The sequence below is a fragment of the Elaeis guineensis genome, chromosome 16 (genome assembly GCF_000442705.2).
Source record: "Elaeis guineensis isolate ETL-2024a chromosome 16, EG11, whole genome shotgun sequence".
Classification (NCBI taxonomy): Eukaryota; Viridiplantae; Streptophyta; class Magnoliopsida; order Arecales; family Arecaceae; genus Elaeis; species Elaeis guineensis.
The window spans coordinates 31,718,767-31,744,089 of record NC_026008.2 but is presented as its reverse complement, the minus strand read 5'-3'; the positions used below and the strand labels follow the sequence as shown (position 1 = coordinate 31,744,089).

The 25,323-nt window shown below is 34.5% G+C and overlaps 1 protein-coding gene across 1 annotated transcript in view; it reads left to right on the top strand.

Moving 5' to 3' along the window:
* Positions 1–25,323, top strand: part of LOC105059381 (protein HAPLESS 2) — a 45,603-nt gene that overhangs the window by 5,744 nt on the left and 14,536 nt on the right. Inside the window, exons 5-11 of the mRNA XM_010942659.4 lie at positions 729–786; positions 875–935; positions 6,779–6,857; positions 13,051–13,185; positions 18,224–18,418; positions 20,134–20,214; positions 20,309–20,409. Coding sequence (XP_010940961.2) covers positions 729–786; positions 875–935; positions 6,779–6,857; positions 13,051–13,185; positions 18,224–18,418; positions 20,134–20,214; positions 20,309–20,409 — 710 coding nt within the window. The remainder of the gene's footprint in view (positions 1–728; positions 787–874; positions 936–6,778; positions 6,858–13,050; positions 13,186–18,223; positions 18,419–20,133; positions 20,215–20,308; positions 20,410–25,323) is intronic.

The window sequence follows — 25,323 nt, the reverse complement described above, 5'->3', positions numbered from 1 at the left end:
TGTCATGTCCACTTAATGATAGTTTAATCTATTTATATTTATTATATGTTCCAGATTACAATGAAGTCTTCATTTTTTTTTATTCCTTCCTTTTTTTGCTCAATTTTTATATGTAAAAATACTTCGAACTTGTTGCATACCACTCACGTAAATGGGTGCATGTGTTAACAAACATGGAGCATGCTACATATGCAGTGTAGCCATGTCTTTAGAAAGATATAGACTCCCATGTTCTCATAGTTGGGCTCCAGAATCTGCAATTTAGACATGCATATGTGTTTCCATGTGAAACCCATCAAAGAGATTATGCAGGATTGTCATCTTTTTTCTCTTAAGGGAATGGCCATAAGATCGGTTGCTATTAGGATGTGCTTTTCCCGCCCTCTGATGTATTGCTACTTGTGTTTGTTGTGATGCATGATACTCCATAGCTGCAGTGACCGCTCATCCTTTCAGTCATCCATCATGATCACTACCACATGGTTCTCTACCAGGATTTCTGATCCATTTTCGTCAAAAAGCTTTTCTACCTACACCAACAAGGAATATACCATCTATATGGGATATGATTTTGGGACCCCAGTATGATCCATAACAGTTTTAGAGCACAAATGGCCTTTAATTGTTAGATTAACAATTTGACTCATGCAAGGTCTGAAAGCTGTCTTTGATGTAACTTTGGTATTGCATCATACTAACTTTTCTATCTGCTATTCTCCTTATAAAAGCCAATTTGTTGTCCATGTGGGCCTCAACGACGTGTTCCTTCTTCTTGTGGGAACATCTGTAAGTGCCTAATACTCTGTTTTTCCCCCTTTATACCTTTTGTATTTGTATATTTATGTATTAATGTTCCTATAATGTATTCAACCAGTTGATAAATTGATGAAAGGGAAGGCTAATACTGCTCATTGTCTCAGATTTCCAGGTGATTGGTATGGTTATTAACAAACAATATATCTCTGTTACTTTGATGTTTTACAAGCACATCAAATTTGTAAGTGGTGTTGGATATTAATATTTGTAACGTACCTAAATCTTGAACTTCTCTCATCAAGTTGAGTTGGAGACTTTCCATGATGTAGACTAAAATCTGAATAACGGGAATATTTGTCTGTTCTATCGTTTGGTTAAATGATAATCTAAGCAGTGGCTTGAAAGTTTTCATTTAAGCTTTAAGGTCCATCATAATGACCTAACTTCATGACTGATCATCTTCATTCAAAGATATTGCTTTTAAATGAACTGATTTTCTCATATTTGGCATGAATGGACATAAAATCTTGACTAGGTTTGCCACATATTGGATCACTGATTGATGCAGTTGTCAGTACTCACACTTTGAAGTAGGGCGCTAATGGTTAGGTGCAGCACTTCATTAATGCTCCAACTCATTATTAAACAGCTTTTCTTGGTCTGTAATGGTCATTAGCAGACCAGCATTAATTGGGGTTACTTTGTGGATTTCTGATGGTAATTTTGGGCTGCAACTGGTAGTCTACATAGAGAAGATATGTGTATGTGAAGGGACAAAGTAGCTATCAAAAGGCCTTTTTAGTGCTATTTGGATTTTGGATAGTCATTTTGTAAAAGAGTAAATGATTTTCCTTGGCATGGGTGAGAAAGTCCCCACACCATCCTGTCCTGTCCTTCTAATACCCTTCTATTCAAACTTACTTCATCAATCCCAATTAGTTTCTTTTGCATTTCAATCTTGGCTGCAAACATGCCCTATTGAATTTGGTATCAGAGAGGTACAAGCTGAGGTAGGATATTACTTTGATTCCTCAAGATTTCTGAAGGTTAGTTTGAATCCTGAAATTTCAGGACTATTTTGTAGGCACTTTTGAAAGGGTTCTTAATTCTTATGGACAAAATCAAGCATATTATATCCACAGAAAGATCTTCAGGTGTACTTTCCAATGCTAAAGTGGTGCTCAATGGAGCTTCCTAGAAAGATATTCAAAATGCGAAAGAGAGTTAGTACAGACTTTACACCTGATTTTTCCTCCTGCTCTTAAGAATATAAATGGGTCAAGTTATTAGCTGGCTATTTTCATTAGCATAGCACCCAGTGGATCAAATCAAAACAAGAAGGTTGTCAACATGGTATGGATGTATATAGAGGTGCTCATAACTACCTTTGGCTCTAGTACATTCTCAATTACTTGAAGCAGATGGTTCATGATTGATTTCTACAAAATCACATTCATGATTTAAATTACTGAGAGAGACACCATGCCTCTCTCCTATCTTCCCCAACTTCACCAAGTCACCTCAGGGATTGACATGGCAGGGATGTGTGTAATGGTGCAGCAGTCTATAAATATTTAAAATACTTCCAGTTCTTAAATCAATCTGAATATTCCTAAGTGTCATGAATGAATAGTTTATGATCAATCCGATGAAGTTATGGCTCTCTGCTCTCTATCCCCTACTTTTGTTGAGTTGGAAAGCTTGATTAACAAGCCTGCTATTTATGATGAACTTTGGACAGTCGGGTTTTAGTTTGTATTGAAGAGAAAAATCTGTTCAAAAAGTTTCATGTTAAACATGAAATTCCTACTTTAGGAATCATGAAAGATTTTGTTCGGTTCTGGTACATCATATGTATTGTGAATTTGTGATACTAGAATTTGGATTCTTCATTTAAGTTATGATAATTTATCATGAAGATCAATATAAGTGGAAACCCAAAAAAAGTTGCGACAATGTGGGAGCCCAATGAAAACTAACTGGCATAACTCATTGATCTTCACCATCATCTACCAAAAAAGCACCCGATAGAAGCAAAATTTATCATGAGCTTAGAGATCAACCTTTCTGTAATTGATTTTGAGCAAAAGAATGAATTCTTTTGGTGGCAAGTAGAATTGATTCAATAACCAATGGTCACTTCAGAAAGTGGTGGTCAATAGCTAATTGCAGCCCTTTATTAATTCCCAACCCATAACCAAAGAAAACTTAATTTGTTCGTTTGGTTAAGATATGTCAGATTATGCGGTAATTTGATAACTTCTGTGAATCATGTATCTAGGAAAATGAATTTGGGGGGAAAAGCAAATTTTACCATGTTTGGTTGGTGGAAAAATTAGTCTAGAAAACAATATTGGAAAAAGATTACTATGTTTGGTTGGAGGTAATCTTGTATAAGCATTTTGTGAAATTTCCAACAATGATCTTGAATAAACAATTCAAGTAGTGGCATTTTTTTTGTTCAGTGTATTTATTGGCCATTTATGGTTAACTTACATAAAGCTTGTCAATATGGGCCATTTCAAATATTAGAATATATTTTGAGTTAATAAATATTTTACATTAGTTATATATATATTAGAAAATATATTTCTTATTATAAATAAATTTTGGTATTTTCAATTTTTTATTAAGTAAATATACTTAAACCACACCATTGACTGATTAATTTGGAAAAAAAAATAAATTATTAGATAGAAAACTAGAAATTTGGATTTAGCATAGTTGTATATTGAGCATTTGAGTTATCATGTATTATGCTTTCTAATATAAATTGATACTGAGTTATGCTTTGAGTTCGAACGATTGTGGGATTGACAATATTAAAAGGGGTATTTGTGGATTTTAATGAAAAAAGTGGGGGGATTTCTATTAAGCAATGACAATTTCAGATTACCTCTACTCGGTAATTTGGCCTAAGAAAAAATACCATTTCCCTGGTGGTATTTGTTTTATCTTTTCTCTCAGTGAAATAGGTGTGGGACGTACCATTTATTTTATCATCTCTCTCATCCTCGTTTGGTATGAAACATGGTAATCTAACATCGGATTTATTTTTCCATACTAAATTACCCCCAACCAAATGAAACATAAGTTATCCTGGCCTCTAATGGTCATTACTCGGCCAGCATTATCTGTGGTGATTTCTTAGGTTTCCAATGGTAATATTGCATTGGAGCTAGAATTTAATACGAAGAGAAATGTATTAATGTGTATTCAAATCACAAATAATTTGTAGGGCTCTTTGGCAAGCCTTGTATAGGGTGAGTACCTTGTGCTAGGTGAGATATTTTCAAAACCATCCTCTTGTGGCCATATAAGAAACTTGTGTTTAAGCTTACTTTTTCAGTCATAGTTTGTTTCTTTCCCATTCCAATCTTGGGTCCACTCTCATTGGTCATGCTATAAGCATGTAAACGGAAAGAACAAGATCTTAAATGTCGGCGGGACATCCCGTGGGACATTTGGATGGGGTACCATCCCAATTCCTAAGTGTTGGGATAGGACCGCCTACCATTATCCTAATATTCTGATCCGCACATCTTGGGACATCCCCAATCACAAGTGTTTGGATGGGGTGGGATGACAGCATGTCTCATTCCATAGGAAACCCAGGATAGTCTTGTCCCATGGGATTTAAAACTTTAAAAAAGACTAGTTGAGAAATTATTGCCATAACCATAGACAGCTTTTTTGTTTACCAACTTTTGATAAACATGTTTTCTTCTTTTCCATGTACAAGCTTGGTGTGGAATCTTTAACCACTAATCTGCATCCAACTGTTGAAACTTTTCTTGTGAAGCTTTGTGGGTTGACCAAATGATGAACATTGTAAATGCCACTTAGAATGATAGTGGAGCATTGACCTCCTTATGGGCTTAAGTTTTATGGAACTTCAATGAATCTTAAACAAGTCCCATGAGTAATAGGAGAGGGATAGTAATAATTGAAGTAATCTTATAAGGATCAAAAGAAACTAAAGCTAAAATTCAGTATTTAAAGGCATATAAACATGATGATCCTCACATCAAAATGGTTGGATAGCCTAAACTAATAGTTGAGGGAATCTAATATAAATTGTTTTCACTTAGGTAGGTAACACATATATGCAATTTGGTGGATGACAGAGTGTTTAGAATAAACAGATTAATTGCCATACCATAAGAGCACTAGAGGGCAATGGATTTCTCGGAACTATCATATTTTATGCTAACAGTGACATTAAAAAACAAGTAGCAGCAGATATGAGCATAGTCATCAAATTGCCTAGGTGGCTGCTACTAGCAAGTGAAAAAATTTGCTTACTAGTGAGGTGTATAGATGGTCCTTAGGAAACATACTTGGCAGAAGGTTTGGCATGGTACCAGCAGCAGCTATTAAATCCTTCCATACGCACATATGAGACATGCCTAGGTGGGGGTCACCTAGGCATTTTACCATCTAGGTGGTTGCTCAGGCACACAAGCAATCATGTGCATTGCCATATGTAAGTTAACCTGATCTGTAAAGTAGGTGACAAATTGAAAAGAACCCATAACTTTTATTAGCCAAATAATGGTTTAAGGCAATTGGAGGCTGCTTGGTTTGAGCCAAATGGATGAATATTTGGTTTTCTTAGGTGATTGTCTATTTTTTCAATTAAGAGAGGCAATTGGAAGATAACTATTTTTCAATAGAAAAAAAAGAAAGGACACTATTAAAGTGATCTTAGGGACTAATGATGGTTCTTGTAACAAAATGATTTAAAGATGCCGTGGACTTGGAGAAGCTTAGTTAAGTCTCTGTTCGGACTGTGGATGATGGCAATATTGTAGAAACTTGTCTATCAAACGCCAAGAGTGATCTTTGCAAATATTGCTTGTCCATCACTATTATTGCTTTTCAGTTGAGTCCTTTTTCAGTTGATTAGCCTTTTTGACCTCATAGGTTGATGTGGATATGTGGTGCATAAAATTCTAGATCAACTTGGTCAAAATAGATCTACCTTTCTGGAACATGACCTCCACTTTCAGTTTAATGGTCACCAATTTTTTTTTTTTAAGCTATATTTAGGTATTCTTTTTAAGATTATGTAACCTTGTGCTGCTGGATTATGAAATTTGTATTAAGGTGCTTTGTAGTTGTAAGACCTTTTTGTTATTATGATTATCATCATTCAACTGTTAGGTTTTGATGTTTCAGTTGTAAAAGAATATTCTTCTATACTAATACAACCAATACAATGTATTACCTTGAATTTACATTGTGTCTGGTATTTTTATCATGTGGCAGCAACACTATCACTGTGTTATGTGCATATGTTAAAAGTTGGACTGTTATTCATGATTTGCACATTTGAAAGTTTTAATTTTTTGCTTTCCAGAATCCAGATTATTGTAGTGCATATGTGATGATGGTGGTGGTAGATTTTGGACCAAAAGTGTTGCCATAGTTTCTCTTCAATCTCCTACTACTATTCTTACGCTCTCACTCTCTCTCTCTCTCTCTCTCTCTCTCTCTCACTCAAAAGCATACACAGACTGGCAACACAAACATGCTTCCTCTCTTATTTCTAGATTTTTCTTGCTCGATGATCTGGTGGTCCTTGGTTGGTCATGTTGATAATTGGCAGTATGTATGATTCATATAACTGTAGTTGATACTTGATAGTATGAAGGACAACAAGTTGGATGATGAAAAGATAATCTAATACTACTGCTTAGTTAGTAGATTCTTGTAAGTTTTATGCTTTTCCTCTCCTTTGTTTTTGATTTATTTATCTATTGATGACCTAGACTAGCCAATGCGTTCTTTCTAGCTATAGTATTTAGTTGTAAACTTGTTTATTATACACCATGATGATAAACCTGTTGTGCATGTATCAAATGTCTCTTTTATGCACATTATTTTTCTGAACACATGCAAATGTCTGTCCTTTTATGATTTTTTCATTCATGTGGTTGGGGATTCATTGATTATGGTTGCTTATATCTTTTTGAAATACTAGTAAGCTAATCTGGTTAATTATATTCTTCAATAAAAGGTTCCATGTTTTTGGTATTGGAAGGAGATCACTTGGCTTCAGTGTGCGAATTGAAGTGAAAAAAGGATCTTCTACATCGGTAGGTTCCCATATTATTATCTCAGTGTATTTAGATCTGCTAAAAAATTAGCGGGATTCATTATTTTATTAGTGCTACCTTGCATTCTTTAGGGCAATAATTTATAGCTTATTTTTTCACATAACTGCCTTATGTTTTCCTAATTTTGTTCAAATATTGAGTCAATGTAGTAGATGATAGTGCATGTTTAATGCTGCTTGAGTCTTTTCTTCTTCTTCTATTTCTTTTGGGTACTCTTCTTATTCTTCTGCTTTAGCTTTTGAAAATAATGATCATTTTCTATTCTTGTGAGGCATCGACATGGTTTAAAATACCAGTATTGAGCCCCCTACCAGTTTTGTCTTAGGTTGGGATAGTACTGGGACGCTGTAGTCTTGACTCTCGGCACAGTTTGGCTTCCTGGTAGTATTGTACCAAGCACCGATATTTTTTTTTGTTAGTTTCTTTTACTTTTTAATCCTAAATGAGTATTTGGGTGAATGCTGATTTGTTTTTGAGTCAAGGATGGGTGTATAGTGCCGGTACAAATTGTGCACCTACTATAAAATTTTCCTTCTTGAAACTAGTTTTGCTACAAAAAAATATATATATAATGAGAAATAAAACATAGTATGTCATGGGGTTATGCCCACCCAATAACATATTCAAATTTCATGCCAAATTGAAAAATCTGGGCATGACTTACCTATTTTTCTCATCTATTGTTTAAATTAATGGCTGAAGAGGGGTGGTGGGGGGGGGGTGGGGACCTGCCCTTCCCTTCCTTTCTCCTTTTCCTTCCAGTCTCTCTCTCCGTCTCCCTCTCTCTATCCCTTTCCCTTTCTTAGCTTGTGACTGTATTAGATCCTCATGACTAAAACAAAGAGAGAGTATGGCCATGGCCACTTGTTGCTCTCTTTCTCTTTTCTGTTCTGTAACCAAGCGATCAGGTTAGGTCTTGCCTGGTACCAGCTGAACTGGCCTTGGTACCAGCCGGTCTTAACTAGTTTTGATTGAGATGAGCAAGATGTCTTGGCCCATTAACGAACCAATGTCTTATCGGTGTCTTGGGTCTTTGTTTACTGTCGAAGCAGTACGATACTAACAATTCTTTCCTATTTTGGTGGGCCTAAGACTCTGGGCATTGATGTCTATTATCAAAATAGTACTTATCTACTATTGTGAACCATTGTTCATGCTTGAAATTTTAGTGAAATATGAACTAGCATCCATGGTGCATTTAAATGAAAGTAATGTTGTACAATGATTCAAAAGACATTGGTCTAGAGGAACCATGCTAAAGTTCTTGTCACCTGCATTAACAGAAAATGTTATGTTTGCATTAATTAAATTAAGCTGTCAAAGCTACAAGCCACATTATTGGAAAGATGTGGTGGAAAAAGGAGTGCAAATCTGTTTATTTAGGGAATTTTAATGACAAATTACCATTTGATGTGATTTGTTAGGCATGGGAAAGTGTGCCATCTAATGCTTTGTGGTATTCAATAACTTTTGTTGGTCTGTTACCTCCTTAGTTATTATGTAGCTACTGGATATAGATATGTTGACAAAAATATTTATTAGGAAGTTCTCTAGGCATTGTTTGGCTAATTTTTCCAAGATAAAATTATTGGAGGTATGGAGGAACTTTGTAAGGAGCAGCAAAAGTTAATATGTATTAAAAACTAAGTATGTGGGATATCATTTCAAAGTATTTGTTTTATATTGAAACTTATTCAAATAATCCTTTTACAAAATTATTGAACTAAAATTAAGATAGCAATCCTTCATAGGGTTTGAAATCTGACCCTAGACCCAGTATATGTCAGGGTCTACGGATACCCTTTTTTATTTTTATTATTTTGTATTTTATCTTGTTTGTTGTTTTTAATGATTGTTATATAGGGTTTGCTTAGATCTTAATTGGGAAATAGGGTTTGTTTCTAGGCCGATGATTGAGTTTATGATATTGCTATTAATATTGGCACCAATTTGTATTGGGTTTGTGCTGCCCATTTTTTGCGCTCTTCCTTCCCTTTTTCATCTCTTTCTCCCAAACAAGGAAATGAGAATGAGGCTTGGACCCTTTTTTTTCATGCATCCTGACTGGTATTGATGGGTACTAACCAGTCTTGGTCTTCGACCAGGTCTGTACTGGCTTGTGCAAACTATTACCAACAGAGATGACATGATTTTAGATGTGCTAGAGTCCTAGATCCATCTTAGGACCTAGTGTCTCTTTGATCCAATCTGGGACAGCTGGAAAATTCCAGTAACAACCATGATTTAATTTATTGATCATTCATAAGAATTATTAGTTATTTGTGCCGACTTTCCTTTTACTTTGTGGATGCGTAAAAAGAAATAGATTCATGTTATTATTAGTTAGTTGTACAAGAAACAATCAGGTGCAATATATCAAACCTGTTCTGGACATCAAGAAAACGGACAAGAAACCGACTAGGAATATAATTCAATATTGTTATCCAGAGAGATTATGAAACAAGTAATGCACATGAATTTACCCAGATTGAGACTTTGAGCTGAATCAAATGGCTTCTTTGCTACCCTTTAGTGAAGATCCAAAGGAAAATGCAATGATTGAATTTGTCTTTTGTTCTTGGATCTGATGATGAACTGATCAGATATGAAATTATGTATAGAATAAGAAAAGGAAAGGAAGCAAAATGAACTATGAGACTAAATATGAGTACAAGAAGGAAGAAGAGGAAGTATGATGAAAATGGTGTGTGAGAAGGACGAGATTAACTCTGATCTCTTGTCACCACCAATCCTTTTGATATTATAATCTAATTATACTACAAAGACATAAATCTTCTAGTAATAGGAGACAATATACAATTATACCAATTATGGACAAGCTACAATCTGGCAGCATAGATGAGGAAAACATAAATAAGTCAACATCATAAATAAGGAAAAAAATTCCTTTACATTCTCCCACAAGCTGGAGCATACATGTCTAAGATGTCCAGCTTGCCAATGATATCAAGAAGATGAGAATGGTGAGGCTTTGGCAAATATATCAACTAGCTGAACGTTGGTGTCCACAAATGGAGTAGAGATTATCTGAGAGCCCACACTTTCTCTAATAAAATGACAGTCTATCTCTATATGCTCAGTTCTATCATGAAAAATAGAATTAGTCTCAATATGAATAGCAACCTGGTTGTCGCAACAAAGAGATATTAAGTGTAGGTACCAACACAGCCTCAGTTAGATAATAGAGATTGCCTCTGGAAGTAACGAAATTGCCTCCAATAAACATGCAGACTCCAGAAGTAGAATACCGATTATCGTGAGCACCTGCCCAATTGTCATCACAATATAGTTGAATAGCAAGATGGCTATGTCTTTGGAATAGCAGGCCTCCTCTAGATGATTCCTTTCCATATGAAGCATTTGTAAAGCACCATCACAACCATGTTGACAAGGATTTTGCATGAACTGACTAAATACACTAGCCACGTAAATAATTTTTGCCGAAGTGGTATTGGGACCCTAAAGGTTGGCCATTGGTATGGTATGGTATTAGTTGAGGACTGACACATGGTACACCATGCGTACTGGTCAGACCGGTATGCCATTTTCCTTTTCTTTTCATTTTTTTTGTTTTTTCAGTTTTTTGGTTGCACTTATAATTTTGATAATTATGGTTGTCTCATTTGTAATTTTATCCTTGTTTTGATGTCATTTTACCATGAATCGAAGTAAGTGCTGCATATTGTATTTATAAGTAAATATATGTACAATACAACAAATGGAGTCCATTTAATGCATTTAAAGCACAAAATAGGTACCAAGATCTAAATCTTGTTCAAGTTGTTTGACACTTGCTTTGAATTGAAAGGGAGAATTGACCTGATTCCCCCTCGGTTTGGCTCGAAATGCCCAAAACCGAGCAGTTCGGGTGGTACCTCTAACCATATACATGAGAGATATCAGGGAGTCAAATATAACAATTAACAACTTTTCAGCAAGCTGCCATCACACCTTTTTCTTTCCAAAGGATCTGAAATCTGATCATGGAGGTGATGATTAATTTCAATAGGGGTGTTCATTGACCCAGCACCCAGTAAACTAGTTTATTCCAATAGATCAAGAACAAAGGTGCATTTGGGAAATAAAAATTCCTTTTGGAGACTGAGCAACTTCAATTTCCAAAAAATGTTTTGAGTTCACCATGATCCTTGATATCCAGGACACTGGCCAAAAATTTCTTCACTTTAATAATCTTCTCAGAACTATCCCCTTTCAAAACTATGTCATCAACATGAACGACCATGATGATAATGGATGCATCAGTTCATGAAATAAATAAACCTTAAATGGTTATAGTCACTTTGTTGAAATCCTGTCTGTGCAGGAAATCCACTCCATCTCTTAAACCTGGCTGGAGGAGATTTTTTTAGTCAATATGTAGCCTTCTTCAGACAACAAATATGTCCCGCTAGAACATTTGGACATATCCTCATGGTAAGTGCATGAGTATCTCCCCCATAGGTGCCATGTTGGCAGGCATTCTTCACATCCAAGTGGTATAATTAATGGCCAAGCTTTTTGAACAGCTATAGCCAAGAGGACTTGAATAGAGCTATTTTGCAAGAGGTGCAAAAATCTCCTAATAATCCATTCCTTTGGTCCACGTAAATGTTTTTTCTACCAAGTGAGCTTTGTATCACTCAACTGAATCACCATGCTGAAATTTAATTGTACACACCCATCTACGGCTACCAACATTACCACCAAAAGGTAGAGGAACTGAGGAACAATCCATTTCTCTATCCATAGCTTCTTTCCACTTCGGATTAGACAATGCCTTTGTAACTTTAGGAGGTATTGAAATAGAAGATACAGAAGCAAGGAATAATTTAAATCAACGATCGCTGGTGAATCAATTATCACCTGAAGAGCAAGGAATATGAAAAGCAGTTGGTGGATCGGCTGGAGTGAGAATTTGAAGCATCACTTGGAGTAGAGGACAGCTGGTGGTCATCAGTAGGTGAATCAATCACTAAGCCAGCACACAGATTTTATACTTGTAAATGGTTGGAAGAAGGGCAAAGGATCATAGAGAAAGAAGAGAATCTGATTAGGCAAAGGCTTATAGAGAAAGAAGAGAATCTGATTATACTCATGAAAAGGAAGCATGAGGAAAATGGCGTGTGAGAAAGAAGAGAGATTAATTCATCTCTCTTCTCATCACTCATATGCTTTATATTATAATCTGATTATACTATGAAGACAGAAATCCATAGTAATAGGAGACAATCTGCAATTATGCTCATCATAGGGAAGCTACAGTCTGGCAGCATAAATAAGAAAAACATAGATCTATCAACATCAGAACTAACTAACTAAGGAAAAAATTTCTCTGCAAAAGCAAACAATAAAAAGCAGAACAAACCAGTACGCTTCAAGAAAGGAATTTTGTGGCAGGGTGGGGTTAAGGGTGACTGATATTGGAATTAGTCAGACAAAAAAGGGATCCTATATACTGTCAAAGAGGGCTCCCTGAGTTTAGAATACAAAGACCTTCCTCAGAATGGCTTAGGGAAAACAAAGCTCATGCTCAGTCACCATTTTCCAGATTTTTAACTGCTTCATCTTTATCGATAAGCATGTTGAATGCCAGAATATTTACCTATCCACCCTACTTAAAATTGCACAGAGATTAGATGCAATATAGTGTCAACTTTTTTCTAGTGCCATTTTGATCAAGTACATTGTTCCACATGTATCAACCATCACTTTTGTCAACATACATCTGCTTGGTATATTTTGATTGCCTACAAGCCAAGAAATGATGACATTAACAATGAATCTTGAGACTGAAAGTTTTAAAGATTTTCCCACTCTAACCACATCAAATGGGCATTATTAAAAATCATTGAAATCCTTCAGACTATTTCTTATTCTTTTACTAATACTTTCCATTTCTTGTGATATTAGAAAATTTAAATGGTGTTTTCTCAACAATAACCATATCCTGTATAAATGAGTTATTTGTACATGGGCTGATACCAGTTTTTTTTTTTGGTGCTCTATTTATGGATCCATCTTATGTTATTTGTTAGGTGTATTATAGTTAAAATCTGTAATTGTGAGGGAGATTCAGTGTTACTTGATTGCTAGAGTACTCATCTATTTGTAATTATTCTGAATTTCTGATGTTTGGTGAAATTTGCTGCAGGAGGTCATTGTTGGTCCTGAGAATAGAACGGTATTATCTAATGACCACTTTTTAAGAGTAAATCTTATTGGCGATTTTGCGGGCTATACAAGTGTTCCATCTTTTGAGGACTTCTATCTTGTAATCCCACGATTGGTATGTTGACAATTTGACATGGTGTCTTGATAGTTTTTTCCCCTGATTTTCAATGTTGCATATGCCTGGTTTCTATTTTTAGATATAGGCATAGCCACCAGTTACCAAATTCTTTCTACTTAAATGCAACACCAGCAATAGATACTGACTCCCACTCTTTATTTGCTTACAAAGCTCTCTGGTTATTTTCCTTTTATGCTAAAATATCATTGACCATACCGTCCCTTTTATGGTTAGTTTGTATTGTCTAATGCTTTGTACTTATCTTGCTACATGCCTTTAATTTCTCAAATTGGCAAGAAGTTGAATAGTTAAACTAATGGAGATTAAGATCCAAAGCAAAGTAGAACTTGAATGGATAACAAGCAATGCAATTGAGTTGGAACAAGAATAAAAATGAAATAAGTCCCTAAAGTTAATGGCCTATAAAAACCTTAAAGTACTGTTACATTATCTTGGATCTATAGTACAAAAAAATGGAGATAGGCATATTTATGTCAAGCATTACTAAAGACATGTATGAGTAGTTTGGTTGTTTTGTCAATAGGTTATATTGTTCTCATTTTGTGTCTTATTTTTCATGATGGAGGCATGAAAATATGGAGAAGAAGAAATGAAATATATTTAAGTCTCTTAGCACCTAAAGAAATCACTGTTACCCACTATTGATCCTTATGTATCTCTCAGTATTGTCCTTCGTAAAACAATTAAAGTTCTATCTAGTGGCTTTTTCCTATGTATGAAGTTTAAGCCATGATAATGGAAATTCCAACCAAGACAAACAAATTCTATCCTTGATCAAAAACAAAATATTATACTGGTTTTGTTCTAACTTAAACCACGTCAGCACATCCTAAGATGATTCTGTCCCATGTTCTTAACCAAAGGCAAATAGATAAGTAGTCTTCACATGATTCTGTCCCATGTTCTTAACCAAAGGCAAATAGATAAGTAGTCTTCACATTATTAGAACATTATAATCTGGTCCATAAATGGTCCATTTGTTGGACATCTCAGAATATGGACTTACATTGCAGTGATGCTCAATAAAATGCGCTATTTCTTATCTCTCTTGGAATTTATTGATCTGAAGCGTACTCTCATTTCTTCTTGAGTGGCTAGTCACCAAAGACCTCATTACTAAATTTATTTTCTTGGAGTTTTGATCCATGAATGGGTGTATTTGATTTAACATCTTTATTGATAATGACATACAAAGCTGCTCCCCTGATGCCTTAGAGTTCTGCTTGAGACATGATTAGCTTGAAAAACATAAACACTCTTTACAAGGTTTCATGTGCATAAAGGAATTTGGTTTCCACAAGTTTGGCCTGAATCTTGCTTTTTATTGTGCTTTATTGTATCTTAAAATCTTACCGGCCAGTAGCGTCTCCTTAGATTGCCATGATTTTCTATTAGAAGCAGGAAATCATGAAGAACATATAAGCAATATCACGGTCGTAGATGGCTAAAATGTCTTCTATTGTAAGGATTTAAGTGATGTATGCAGCACATTGTATCTATGATATATTTCATGCCAGTTATTGGTACAACACAATGGTGTGTACTATCGTGCCTCGTGTGCCCAGTTGTATTAGTGCATCTGGCATGGATTGATACTATCCAATGCATCGGGTCATCGGCTTGTGTGCTAATTTTCTACTCCATTGTAGATTTGTGGCAATCCATTTTGTCAATCTAGTTTCTATCTAGGTGATCAAAAGAAACTCTTCTCAATTAATTCTTTTTCTTTTTGGGATTTGTTGTATGCATACCTTTCTAAATATGCGAAATTGCATGAATACCCTCGTAAAGTTGCTATTTGCATGTATACCCTTCTTTTTCTTTCTTTTTTGCACATGTACCCATACCATCTACCGTTGTTAAAAAATAAATAGTTTAACTTTAAAATGATTGAAATACCCTTATAGGTAGACATGTAAAAGAAAACTTTATACAGGTATACATGCAAATAGCAACTTTATGAGGGTATTCATGCAATTTTGCATATTTAGTAGTGTATACACTTAAAAGAATCTAGTAAAAAATGATCACAATTCAGTAAAGATAATTCAATAGTTCTTAATTAAAGAAGGTGACAAAAAAGATAAATATTATCATGCTGCATGATCTCATGTTAATATAAAGTTATAAACTCTTACAGAATAAATCATATTACCTTTATAAAGTTCTTGCCTCAACAAACAAACAACTCAACATCTATAAAACTAAAAAATATTTTATTGAGCTAAATATCTATAGTTAATTTAAATTCAATATGCTTTAATCCTTTAAAAATAATGAAGAATATATAGATGCCATGGACTCAATAATGATAATTTTATCAAAATCAAATGGAGAATAGCATTACCAAGATGATCAAATATTCCAACTTGACCGAGTTAAGAACTTAAACAAAAAAAAATTGACAATGTGACTTGGCCTTTTTCTAACTTGTCGATCCAAATGAATCATGAAAGACTTGGCAAGTCCTAGCCAAGTTTTGATTATTTTTTAATGGATTTTTTGAATCTATACCCTCCTAAATATGAGAAATTGAATGAATACTCTTGCAAAGTTGCTATTTGTGCGTATATCCTTATAATTTTTTTTTTTGCATGTCTACCCCTAAAGGTATTTCAATCATTTTAATTTTAAGCTGTTTATTTTTTAATGGCATCAGATGGTATGAGCACATATGCAAAAAAAGAAAAAGAAGAAGGGTATACATGCAAAACAAGTATTTTATGAGGATATACATGCAAATAATAACTTGATGAGGGTATTCATGTAATTTCATATATTTAGGAGGGCATAGATGGAAAAAACCCTTTCTTTATTTATGAGAATTTCAAAACTCATTGGTCATGATAATGCTAAAATGTCATCATTTTACATTGGACTGAGATCTAGAAGTCAAGGTATTTATTAGAAAATAAGCTTTTTATAGCCATATGTGCATATATATAAATTTGTATATACATGCATACATGCCCATAGATGCATATGTATATGTATGTATGTATGTATGTGTGTGTGTGTGTATATATATATGTATGTATGTATGTATGTACGTATGTATACATACATACATACATACATGTATGTATGTACAAAGAGAGAGAGACTTTGTTACATTCAAGCAAATTTCCACTTAATTTTAGTGAGGTCTAGATTGGATGATGGAAGTCCCACATTGATGATTTGAGCCATTGGATGTGATCTATTTTCTTTAAATTGCTTTCCAAAAATGATGTGATTTGTAGATCCCTAGCCTATGCATCAAGCGGTTCAAAAAAAATGCATAATTTAAATAATATGAGACAATATATGTTTTGTTAACGACTTGATGCATAGACTGGATGTCTTCAAATCACATATATTTTGGTATGTAAGCAATTTAGAGGAAGTAGATCACATCTAATCTAAGAACCCCCTTTGTCAAATCGAGGCTTGACCGAAATTGAGTGGAGATCAACTCGAGTGTAGCCATCCATGTCATATATTATATGTGTGTATGTATATGTATGTGTATGTGTATGTCTATATATTTATATCTAGCCTGCTTACAAAGACACACATATACGCATACAGATGTATGTATGTACATATGCATAGACATGCAAACATACATATATACGTAGATACATGCATGCATACATACATGGTATATACATACACACGCACACAAACATACATACACACACACACACAAATATACATACATATATACATGAATACATACATACATAAATCTACACAAGCATACATACACACACACACATATATATGCTTTCCATATATTGGCATTGGGCAATATTCATAGAATGCCTAAAATGGGTTGCTAGCATGTGGACATAGTTCATGTCTCCCCATGTTTTAGCCATGAATTTTGAGCTTATTCATGTAGCTAAAGTGTAGAAGAGTTGTATGATGTTAATATATACGACGAACAATGTGAAAGTTGAAACTATTGGATTCGCATGTTAAACTGCAATGAGCACAAATTTTTGTTATGATTGTTAAATGTAGATTTCTATAAATTAGTTAAGATACTCTCTATGTCTATAATTATATATATGTCTATACATTAGTATAAAGAAATTAAAACTGGTCTATGTAAAAGAAGGAATAAAATAGAAAGCCATTCTAGACTTCTAGTTACTAACCTGTTAAGACTTTTGTATCTTTTTGTGTCTTTTCATGCCAAATGTTGAAATCAAGGTTTGCCTACCAGTTGGTACCACATCGTACAGGACGTACTGTACCTTACTGGTATCAAATCAATGTGCAGTCTTGTACTATATTGACCCTCGGTACATGTCGCTATCTTGTACCATACTGCTACAGATATTGTAATAGGATGGTATTCGTGTGGGTCTGATATCTAGATGGCGAACCTTGGTTGAAATGATATGGCATGGTAAGCATTTTGATTCTTGCACTATTGTTCTTGCTATATTCCTTTTATGCATCATCTTTCATATACAAAAAGGCTTATAAAGTGTTCCGCAATAAGAGTTAAGATATGGGAATACCACATTTTTTTGGCTTTTTATTCTTTGTTTCCTTACAATTCTTAGCTATAGAAGATTCTTGCACTGGTTGCTCATCATCATATATGGTTTTTGAATTGTCAAAACATCAAAAATATTCCTACTGAGATGACTATATAACTTACGCTGAGGTGAGGAAGGAGGCAAGAAATTCTTTGCTCTAGTTTTCCCTATCTTTGGCTATTACTCATGCTTTTCAGAAATTTGTTTTTTGGAAATCTCTAATTATGCTTTTCAGAAAGTCCTTTATTTTCTTGTTCTTTCAAATGGCCATATTTCTTTTTAATACTCATTGCATATTATGCAATGCAAGATTATAATGACTTAGGTAATTAAAGTGTGGGTGGGTCCCCTCCTATTCTCTCAAGAAGAAAAAATAGTGTCTTATTTCAATAGGCATATTGGTGATTAGCAAGCTTGTGGAACATGTATCTGACAGCACCACCTACCATATTTACATGCTAAACGTTATTGCATTGAAGGGGGCTGCAGGTCAACCAGAAAATCTTGGAAGGAACTTCTCAAAGTGGATGATATTGGAGAGAGTGCGATTCACATTAGATGGTCTTGAATGCAATAAAATTGGTGTTGGCTATGAAGCTTATAGAAGCCAGCCAAACTTCTGCTCGTCACCACTATGGAGTTGTTTGCATAATCAATTGTGGCATTTTTGGGAAGTAAGCAGATTTTCAGATATATCTTTTTTACATCCATTTTATATAGGTATGCATATGTATTTGATATCCTTATTTGTGTATATATATGTTTATATGTATGTATTTATGCCTGTATGCTTGTATGTACGTATGCACAGAGAGAGTCCATTTACTCTCCCTTTGAAAGTATTGAGGCCTCAACCTTACCAACGCAAAATCAATAATAAACATTCTATATTGAGAATTCACAATTTTTATCATGATCTAAACCCTGCAAGACATGCATGAACCAAAATTCAATAGATTTGGATGCTTGGCAACCATGAATCATGCAAAATATCATACCATAAACCAAGGACAATCGATTTTGGTCACTGGACTAGCTAATTTGAGAATTGGGACGATTCACCTACCTGATTTGGTCCTAGCTGGGAACTAACTGGAATCAGGTTGAACTATTTTGCTCTACCTGGTTCAAGTCATTTCAAGCTATTTCGGATCGATCTGTGTGGTTCAGTGGCTTATAATTTGAGTTGTTAGTCATGACTTCTCTCTATTCTTCTCCCCTCTCTCCTGATCTTCCTCACCGCTCCCCTCTCTCCTAATCCTCCTCTCTCCTCTCCCTTATCTGCTCTCCCTCTATCCCAGTTCTCCTTTGCTCTATCCTTTCTTCCCTCTCTCTTAATCCTCCTCTCTCCTTTCCCTTCTTCCCTCTCTCCCTCTCTCCTAATCCTCCTTTGCCCTATCCCCTCTTCCGTCTGTCTCGATCATCCTCGCCTTCATGAATCATGACCCCTTGTTAGGGTAAAGCTGTTGTCACCGCCATTGCCCCCACTGCCACCACCGCCGCTGCCACCACTGATGATGATGACCATAGAGCCACCAAGATGTCTATGTGATATCTAAAATGTATTGTTAACATGCAAGCATATTTGTTGCATTATGCAATATTAATTTGTTTGACAAATCACTTTAAGTTGTGCAATGCATCTTTGATATTAAACTACAAGCTTCTTTTTGCTTATCTGTGAGTCAATTAGCCTTTATTCACAAGTTTCTATTATATACTCTTTTTTCCTAAAATTCAGGGCACTTGGTTTAAAAATCCTTAGATTTAAAGAAAGAGAAGGGAGAATGATGAAGAGAAAATAAGGCTTTATTTGGTGAGATACTTGAATCAAATTTAGACTCAAATCAGACGGGGCTTGATCCATTCATTCTTCTTGTATAGATCGCACATGCTCGAAGCCTACTATGTTGAGATACAATCAACATTTGTATCGAGGACTATTTATGATCCTAAACTTTTATGGATTAGTTTATTTGTTCCTAGCTTAAAATATTTCTCATATTAAATATTGAATAGCATAACATGTCTTAACATCTTAATTGGGAATTATTTTACACTTTATAGGAAATTTCAATCCATGTCATGTGTCTACAAATATGATATGATGTGTAGTTGTGTAGTATTCCAGCCTTTGACCAACACCAGCATGATAAGCAATAATTTAATCCTTGCATATGATAACCTAAAGTAGCTTTTAATATATGCATATTTCATGTTTATACTCAAATGTGTGAAACTTTAAGTATCACCAAAGGGGACGAACTCATGTCCAATTTGTTTTGGTTTGGAGTGCTTTGCAACATTATGATGTGATTTCAAGTTTTCAACCTGAATGACAATGTCTGTATGAGGGATCTAGGACTCTTTATTAACTTATCTCGAACAGGCGGACCAAAACCGGATAAGTAGGAATCAACTGCCACAATATGTTGTCGAGGGAAGGTTCGAAAGGATCAACCAACATCCGGTTATGTTCTTATAATTTTATTATCCCTTTTAAAATTGTTATTACTTTCTGAATTTTAGACATTCGTTTGAACTTCTATTTCAACTTCATGCAGAATGCAGGATCTCATTCATTTTCTGTTGGAATCACTGAAGTCCTTAACACTAATTTACTTATAGAACTGAATGCTGATGATATAGAATATGTTTATCAAAGGTATCCAGCTAAAGTGCTCAGTGCATAGTACTAAAAGAAACCTATGTTTAACTTTTTGTGATTGTGGATTGTCTGCAAGCAATTAGTCCATTTTATAAACTGGTATTTGCATTTGTATCCCATGCTTGCATACTCATGCACATGTAAATAGTTACAAATTCATATATTTGTTCTTTATATTTAGGAAATGTCCATATTTCTTTTGATAAAATTAAATCATCAGTGTACAAGAGGAAGAGGACAACAACATTAATTATTTGGTGATTATGCATGATACTTGAGGTGTTTTATAAACACGGCATTTGTTGATCTTTTGTAATCCTTATTTTCTTTAGCATCAAGTTAATGTATTGCTGCACAGCAATCTGAAGCATGATTTTCCTTCTAAGTTCTAATCAAGACATTTTGCCTTATGATGTTAAAACTCTCATCTATTAGCACCTTGGCAATATCATCTCTTCTTACTACTGTTGATATCACAACTTATAAAAAGCAAGATTGTTGCCGCTTGATGCATATACTCACTAAAGACAACCTTATAATATGCTGAAAAAATAAAGTTGATTTTGCTTATATTTATTGTCCTTGACCAACCATGGTATGTTTCCCTGAGGTCCCAACTTATTCAAATCCCAAGGTGTTATCATCAATGTTGATCTAAATACCACTGATATTTAATGTTGTCAATAAAACACATATGATCTAACAAAGTATAACTAAAAGTATATATTATAATCAATGATGTCTATAATAGAAATATATTTACAACCTTAAACATAGGTTACACACATAATACTATATTTTTAAAGTTACAAACCGAGACATTACCCATGCCATTCTAATGATCATTAGATCCAAATGTTAACTTCCAAAATATCGAATCCACTGCTTCAAACAAACTCACTAGAGCTCTCACTAATCATTGTGAAAATTGTGTAATAAATGAAGGGAGCCACAAAGCTTAGTAAGCTCCTATCATTATCTGAAAACCTTAAGGGTGCTTAACAAATGACTATAAAAGTAAACATGTTATTGTAATAATCGTTAGAAATCTCACATGGAAATTCAGTGAAATCATTTTGTTATAAAAGCTCAAAAGCAAAGTTTTCAATAATACATAGGTTGTGATATAAGGTTTAAATTATATTTTGGAAAGAGCGTCAATAATTTACGAAAAAAATCATATGTTGAACACTTGTTCAAAATCAAATGGTCAAAATACAATATGTATTTTGGCAAGCTCCTGCATTTCACATATTTTCATATTTTCTTACAAAGTTTGACTTAATCTCAAGGTCACATAAATCCTTCCTGTATATGAGCCCATATAATCCCCATTGGTGAACCAATAATCCAGATGGGGCAACATAAATCCTCCCTGCTAATGCAGATGAGGCCTTAAAGAGTCCTTGAGGTCCATATATGTCTCTTGGCCAAGGTCCACATAAATCCTCATCCATGATTTGAATGATGCCATATATACCAGCTAGCTAGATGCTTGAAGAAATCCTCATTGATAAATTGAAGGAGACCAAACATACCACCTGGTTACGACTTCATGTATGTCTTTCATATTTATTGTATTTCCAATTTATAAAACTTGGTAAATGCTTTACAAAACACTTATAAAATGCTCTAAGCATAACAGTTGATATAGGTATTCAAAAAATAATGAAATTTCAAGTTATAACCAGTCTTTTGTGGGTGACCCATGGTCTAACTCAAAGCAAGGACCATGATCCAGCCAAAAATAGGGTAGTTTGGTCAATGGGTTCAGGACATTGATTATAACATATACATAACATGTCCCAAAATATCAATTCAAAATCTCATATAAATTCAGAGTTTCCATATTAATACCATAGCATAGTTCCAAATTTCCCAGGAATAAGTAAATATGAACTCTTTGCAACAAGTTTTAAGTTTTGAATCATGAAAAAGAAAAAATAAAACTAAAGATGATTTAAAGAATCCAGAACTCAAGGTGGTCCTAAGTTTGAAACAATCTTGTGGTTCATTACCCTTGAAACAACATACGAAATTACAAACTTTAAATGGAATCAAAATATGAAAGGCAAAGAAACCATAAATTAAAACTGATTAGAGTCTGTTGTATTTAAAACAATTAGTAGGTTTAGAATCGTCAATTTGAAAGAACATAGCTTCAAAAGTACAAAGCTTAATTCAAGACATGAAAAGATTACTCAGAAGGGAAGTCACAGCTATCGAAAAAGAAGGTTCAATTTGGTAATTCAAAACAATGTATAAGCTCATATGAAATAAAAAAACTAGTCAGATCTTAAAAGTCAAGGAGAAAGGTTACTAACCCTATAATGCAAAACAAAACTCAAATATCCTTATTCTTTCCAAACATTTTGTAGAGTCTCATAGTATCTTTCACAAATGTTTTAAATTGGACATACCAGGATTTTATTACAGCACACTTCACAAAATATTCTGCTATAACTTTCATTTGAGACTCTGAAATATACAATTTAAGAATGGGCAATGACAGTAGGAACTAGGAAGGATAAGAATTTTGAGTAGCGGATTTGCAAAAAGAATCAGTAACTCCTTGCAAGTTGAAATGTCTCCATGACACAATTTACCACTTAGACAAGCTTTAAGAATTAGATCTAGAAAATATATCTTCTAATGGTCAGTTAAGAATATGTTTCTGAATAAAATGTCTGTCTATGTGCCACTTCCTGTGCTGGACACTGTCTATCCAAATAGGATTTGAATATTTGATTTGTCTGGAGAAACAGGCTTAGGTTCTCTTATTGTTTTAATACATAATTCTGATTCTGCTACAATATTGTTTAAGAACAAGCATTAAGCACATCTGACATACCTACATCATATTTGTGCTTATGGTGATGTTCACCATCAAATGCTGAAAGTAATCCTTATCTATGATTATTTCTTGTACATGATGATAGAACTTCAAAATTCAAAATATGTCATTTCATTATCATAAGCTATTCATAATATTATGCTTGGAGAGAGAATAAAAATAGCTAGTGTATATTCATGTATATTTAAAGAATCCACTAACATGATTATGCTTCTTTCTCTACCTACACATGCTAACATGCAGGCAGAATAAATTATAATTTGAAGTGTTTTCTTCCCTTGTTTGCAAGTGGTAGTCACATGCCAAGCGAGGTTGAAAAGCTCAAAATGGCTGCAGGCAGTCTTACAAAACTCTGATCAAATGAATGATAGGAATTTAAGAAATGTAGATAGGATGTTCTGTAGTTGTTTTTGATTAAACTAGTACAAAGTACAAATAAACCAAAATTTAAATATTGGCAGAATAGAGACGGGTGATATACCATATGTTAATTCATAGACTAAAATGGGACACTTGTTGATGAGAAGAAAAAGAGAGATTAGCGAGATCGCCGTATTAAAATGTGGTGGAGTTGTTAAGTTCAAGGATTTAGAATTTCAGATCCCAACGGGACATCTCACGGGACATCGGGATGGGGTACCATCCCATGTATCGGGATAGGGCTGTCACGCTAGCGTCCCACCATCCCGATTAGGACTTCTTGGGAAATCTCCTATCTCAAGTGTCGAGATGGGGCGGGATGGCGGTACGTCCAGTTTTATGAAAAACTAGAATAGCCATGTCTCATCGGATTTAAAACCTTCGTTAAGCTCCATTGGTTCTATGAATTATCTAGCAATTGATGAGCTCTCCGTTGGTTCTATAAATTTCTCATTTTTAGAAATTGTCTAATAGAGAAATTCTGTCAAGGCCATGGTCACAATACCCAACCTAGTACATTGTCATAACACAAACAACTTTGTGCTGCCTATCCATGAGGCCTTGAGCCCATCACTTTCCCCCCTTTAGATTACTCCAATCTTTTATTAAATAGAATTTATTTTCTCTAAGAGAGAAAAACAAGAGAACTACACGTCCCATAAATTGGAATGGTGTTTATAAAGTGACATAATTAATATAAGTTTTTTCATTAAGTGGGGCCATTGATTCAACTCACATGCATCGCACCTCCCAATACTAGTTTGATGGGGCATTTACCAAATGAAAAAGCTATATGCTTCCTGACCGATTTCAAAGTTACATGTTTTGAATGAGTCATCTTACACACACACACACACACACACATATATATATATAGCGACAAGTATCAGAAATGTCTTGTAATGCAGTGAATCCATTTAAGGTAGTATCTTAACGCATATGCTTATACAACTGGTCTAGCATTTGCATCTAGGGATGCAACTAGTGTTATGTTCATGGTTTGCCATACTGCCCCGTACCACCCAGTATGGGGCTTACAGTACTATACCGGTATGCTATCTTATATTATACTGATACTTGGTACACTATCTCATACCGTACTGAATCATGTACTGACACTATAATATGATGGTACCGATATGGAGTCCGGTACCGAGATGGCAAACATTGATTATGCTCAACCTAAACTTGCACTTCCAACCCACTCATTGGATTGGGCGGGTTGACATTTTATAGACAGCGACTAGGCTTGCATTTAGAAATCTTGGCCTATCTCTAATCCAACTCAATCCGAACCGACCTCATGTATATAGAAATAAATAATTCATTTTTATGTTTCCAGTTCATATTCATGCTTGATGCTTCAGATAGGTTATTTATATGTTTATGTAATCATATGCTTGGCCTTGTTAAATTATATATGTATCCAGAAATTGATGAACAGTTAAGGCCTCAAGCAAACATATCAATGCAACTAAAGTATCCCGAAAACTTCCCTTTATCTGTAGAATTCCTATTAAGCCTGATCTAACTCGATTTCCATGGCACAACCCAAACCAACCTGACTAACCCAACATAACCTGAATTTAGCTTAAGATGGGACTGCATTGGTTTAGGTTAGAGAAATCCCAACCTGA